We start from the raw sequence: 4,354 nt of genomic DNA on the forward strand, positions 1-4,354 counted from the left end.
ATTTTACACTTTTTATTTTCAGTATCTTTATTTATCCAGTTTTATTCAAATAAAAATAAAAGTGCGCATTGTTTAGCAGTTTGATCGCATAATAGAACCTGTAATGGCACTTGTATTGAGTGGGAATTGGGAGAAATAAGACAAAAACATTGGGACATAAAAGGGGGTATAAACTAATAATGCAGAATTAATGCCTAAATTCGCAGAGATGATTAAGTAGCTATTGCTCGACATGATTCCTGCTTTTCTCTGGTGTCAAACTTCTCTCAGCCCATCTGATCTGACTGCCCTGTGCGCCCTGGAGCTGCATGTGTTGTCAGCAGAGAGTGCCAGCTGGTGGTGCATGTGGTTCCCAGCAAGTCTGCGCTGCGCTCAGAGAAGCAACACACAGCCGGACTGGAGCAGGACGCGCGATCTCCACAGCGCGTGACTATTTAGTCTCTTTCTCTGTTAATAGCAATGATTATTGTCCTTTCGATGTGGCTGAGGGCAGGACTATGCAATGAATAACACAACCGGCTTAGCACTGGTAGGAGCTGGCAATCGGCGAGAGCTACCGGCGCACCGAGTTTTAACGGGCTGCATCCTGGCACTGCTTATCATTTGGACGCTCTTAGGTAACTTCACGGTGTGCGCAGCCGTTTATCGCTACCGGCACCTGCGCGCCAAAGTGACCAACATCTTTATCGTGTCCCTGGCTCTATCTGACCTCCTGGTGGCCGTGCTGGTGATGCCATGGAAAGCTGCGGCTGAAGTGGCCGGTTTCTGGCCGTTTGGAGGCTTCTGTAAAACCTGGCTTGCCTGCGACATTATGTGCTCCACGGCTTCAATCCTCAACCTGTGCGTCATTAGTGTGGACAGATACTGGGCCATCTCCAACCCATTCCGTTACGAGCGGATTATGAACAAGAAGGTGGCCTCCGTTATGATTGCCGTGACCTGGACAGTGTCCGTGGTCATCTCCTTCGTTCCCGTGCAGCTGAACTGGCACCGGGCGGAAAGCGGTGGGGAGGACTTGGCGCCCCATAGTATTGATGGGAGTTGTGACTCCAGCCTGAGCCGTACGTACGCCATCTCCTCCTCCCTCATCAGCTTCTACATCCCCGTTGCAATCATGATCGTCACTTACTCCCGCATCTATCAAATAGCGCAAATGCAGATCAGGATGATTTCCTCCTTGGAGAGGGCGGCGGAGCACGCGCAGAGTTGCCAGTCAGACGTACCTGAACTTTATCCTCACCTGTGCACGGAAATCAGTGCCAACTCATATCAGTCTAACTTCACTCTGCCCCTTGATTCTCAGCACTCTAATCAGTCACACCGAGAGCTCAAAGTCTCCATCAGAAGAGAGACAAAAGTCCTCAAAACTCTGAGCATCATCATGGGTGTGTTCGTCTGCTGCTGGTTACCATTCTTTATCCTGAACTGCGCTCTGCCCTTCTGTCCCGCACCAGGGGCTCCAGGGGCCCAGCGTGGCCCTTACTGCGTCGGTGAGAAAACCTTTGACGTCTTCGTGTGGATCGGCTGGAGCAATTCATCTCTCAACCCGGTCATCTATGCGTTCAACGCGGACTTCAGAGACGCCTTCCTGCGCCTGTTGCGCTGCCGCGGAGGAGGAGGCTGCTTGGCCGCGGTGAACGCAGCCGTGGGAACGATGATGGCGAGCATTGAGGCCGGAAACCAGCTGCGAGAGAGCCCGAAGAAGGTGAGGCCGGGTGTCTCCTCTGCCACGAACACCAGGGGTAGTGAGGACAGCGGGAACACCACAGTGACTGTGTTTTATCACAGAGGGACAGCCTCGGAACAGGTGACGGACACAGAGGAAAGAGACGACAAAGACAGACTGACGCAGATACCCATGTGATTCAAAATACTCATGTGAGGGGTCAGGGAGTAGGACACATTAAGGTGGACAGATCCGCCCCCGGTTTTACAGGGGCAGGGAAAAGCTTTGAAACGCACTGAATCTTGCACTAAAACCCGTCCGTCAAACTTTTATGCAGAAAAAGCAAGCTATCCATATACCTACAAACACCACCTTATATGTCACGATGCACTATGATATGCATTTCGATCAAGAGTAAAAAAACAAACTAGAATGACCCTTTTTAATTGTTTTGGCCTGTGATATCATGTGAAAGATCGTTTTGAGATGCAGTACTTATAGGAAGAGCATGCAACTTGTATATGTCTATAAATAGATATATAACTACATTATTATCCATGTTAAGGATTTAAGGTTGCAGGTTTAAATTCCCTAATGATTGGAGGAGAGAGATGTGGATATGGAGATATGGATATGGTTTTACAATAACTAGCTGAAGTTGAGTGAAAAAGTATTTTAAAGGGAGAGAGATTATATTCATTTTCATTAATTTATTGAGACAATTCTTCAAGAAACCAAAACAGACTAAAGCAAACACCTGTAAGATGCTCCAAGTCTTGAATCAAAGTGAGGCAGCTGCAACAATTTGTTGCTTTCTCAGTTTTGGTATCAGATTACATGTTTGACATGCAATAAAAATGATTTTTCAAGCAACAAAATCAACCTCTCTCCCTTTTTACTTAAAAAACACTCAAATTTAGCAGAAACGTGCTTATGAGGAAAGATGTTTTGCAGTTTGGCCATTCACGGGCAAATAGCCGGCTTTTCTTTTATTTATCAGAGGTCAGGATTTCACCGAATGTCTAGAAATGGGATTATGCAACCAACTCACATTAGCACCCATCAGCTGTGTGCATCTTGTTGGATGCACTGTGCACTCTGTTTATCCCTCTTCTATCTCCTGAAAGAAACAGACATGAATAATTTGTAGAGGCTTTTCCTGTGAAAGACGCCCTGACCAGTGAGAACACAGACGCTTTTATGGTGACAACCCTCAAAAACACAAGTTGTGATATATATACAGTGAGACTCATGCAGGAACGGGGGCAATAAGAGCAAATGTACACAGTCTCCTCATATCTTTCTCTGTGACAAACTTTCGACATATTAACATCTGCTCATTTTTCTTTGATGAGACTTCCATGTTCGTGTTAAAAATGAAAGTGTGAGTTAAGACCTCAAGAAGCCACGAGCCTTAATGGAGCCAAGAATTATGATTCCCTGTTTAGCTGCATGGTTTTTGTAAATCCCAGAAATTAAATAAATAGCTAGACTTTTTAAAAAAAATCTTTCTTGCTGAGCATTAGATAAGAAGATTGATACCACTATCAGACCTGACATCAATATTGTTACCAAACTGTCTGCTAGAAAACAAAAAAATGCATTTTCCCAAAATGTTTAACTATTCCTTTAAATTATAGCAATAATTATGTTGTTCTAACTTCCACTTTCACTGAAAATATGTGCAGTAAACACATGTATTATCTTGATTAGGCACCAGTGATAGCATGTACGTGTCTGTGTCATGTAGGTGCACTGTATAAATGTTTCTGCAGGGGAGAATGTGCATCCTAATGGTATTCGCTGTGTAATGGGCTTGTAACCTACATAGGCCATTCATCAGCTGCAGGCTTGCACTGCGTGTAAGAACAGTCACCATAACAAAGAGGATTAATAAAACAAAGGTCAAATAAATGTTTTAAACTGTGCAGATGTTGCATGTAGGTTACTTAGTGAGAAAAGTATTTAGTGCAGTTCACCATAAAGTGATTACATCTATTAATATTGACTGACTAATGACTGTCCTTGTTTTAATGTTCTGTCACCCGAAAGGAGCTCGCTGCATTAAAATGTCTCGAGGGGTAGCTCGCCGAAGGGAAGCTTTTTATGGGCCACACCTGCTCACCTTGAATGTATGAGAGTTAAATGAGCCCTCGAGGCGGCAGGCAAAACGGAGAGAGAGTTTCAGAGGGAAGTGTAAATCGATTTGTTCACTTCAGATGGAACCATCTAACAAAGATAACTTCTGAGACCTCAGGAGTCAGGGTACAGAGAGAAGAGTGAGAGGGTATTACTCACAATAGTCTTCATATCAAATAAGTTTTGCCACATCCTGGACAATTTACACGTCATTGATTTTTGAAGTGAGGTTAAAAAAAAAACCTCTGCAGGGAACAGACGTGGAAAAACAAGTCCCTTTTCAAAAGTTAATTCACATTAACTTTTTATTTCATGAACTTAAAAATAATGATAAAAGAAACAAACAGTAAAATGTGGCATTGTAAACCCTTCTATGTGTAAAGTGTGACAACTTTATTAACGTGCAAGGCCTTACCTGACTTGTGAAGAGGCCTGAAGTGGCAACACTACCAAACATTTCACAAGAAAAATTAGGGTTCCCACGATGCAGTTGTATACCAACACCAATAAGTTGGCCAATAAAGCTGATTGACAGAAGAGAATGCTTCT

The 4,354-nt window shown here is 43.9% G+C and overlaps 1 protein-coding gene across 1 annotated transcript; it reads left to right on the plus strand.

Moving 5' to 3' along the window:
- Window positions 1-407: 407 nt before the first annotated feature.
- LOC138620353 (D(1) dopamine receptor-like) lies at window positions 408-3,716 on the plus strand. The gene has a single exon (XM_069697501.1). It carries the CDS (start codon window positions 503-505, stop codon window positions 1,862-1,864), a length of 1,362 nt encoding a protein of 453 aa, XP_069553602.1. The 5' UTR covers window positions 408-502; the 3' UTR covers window positions 1,865-3,716.
- Window positions 3,717-4,354: the final 638 nt, after the last annotated feature.

This window comes from Brachyistius frenatus, unplaced genomic scaffold, assembly GCF_029030835.1.
Source record: "Brachyistius frenatus isolate BFR_SWC_R1_liver_20210118 unplaced genomic scaffold, ASM2903083v1 Contig_23, whole genome shotgun sequence".
NCBI classification, from domain to species: Eukaryota; Metazoa; Chordata; class Actinopteri; family Embiotocidae; genus Brachyistius; species Brachyistius frenatus.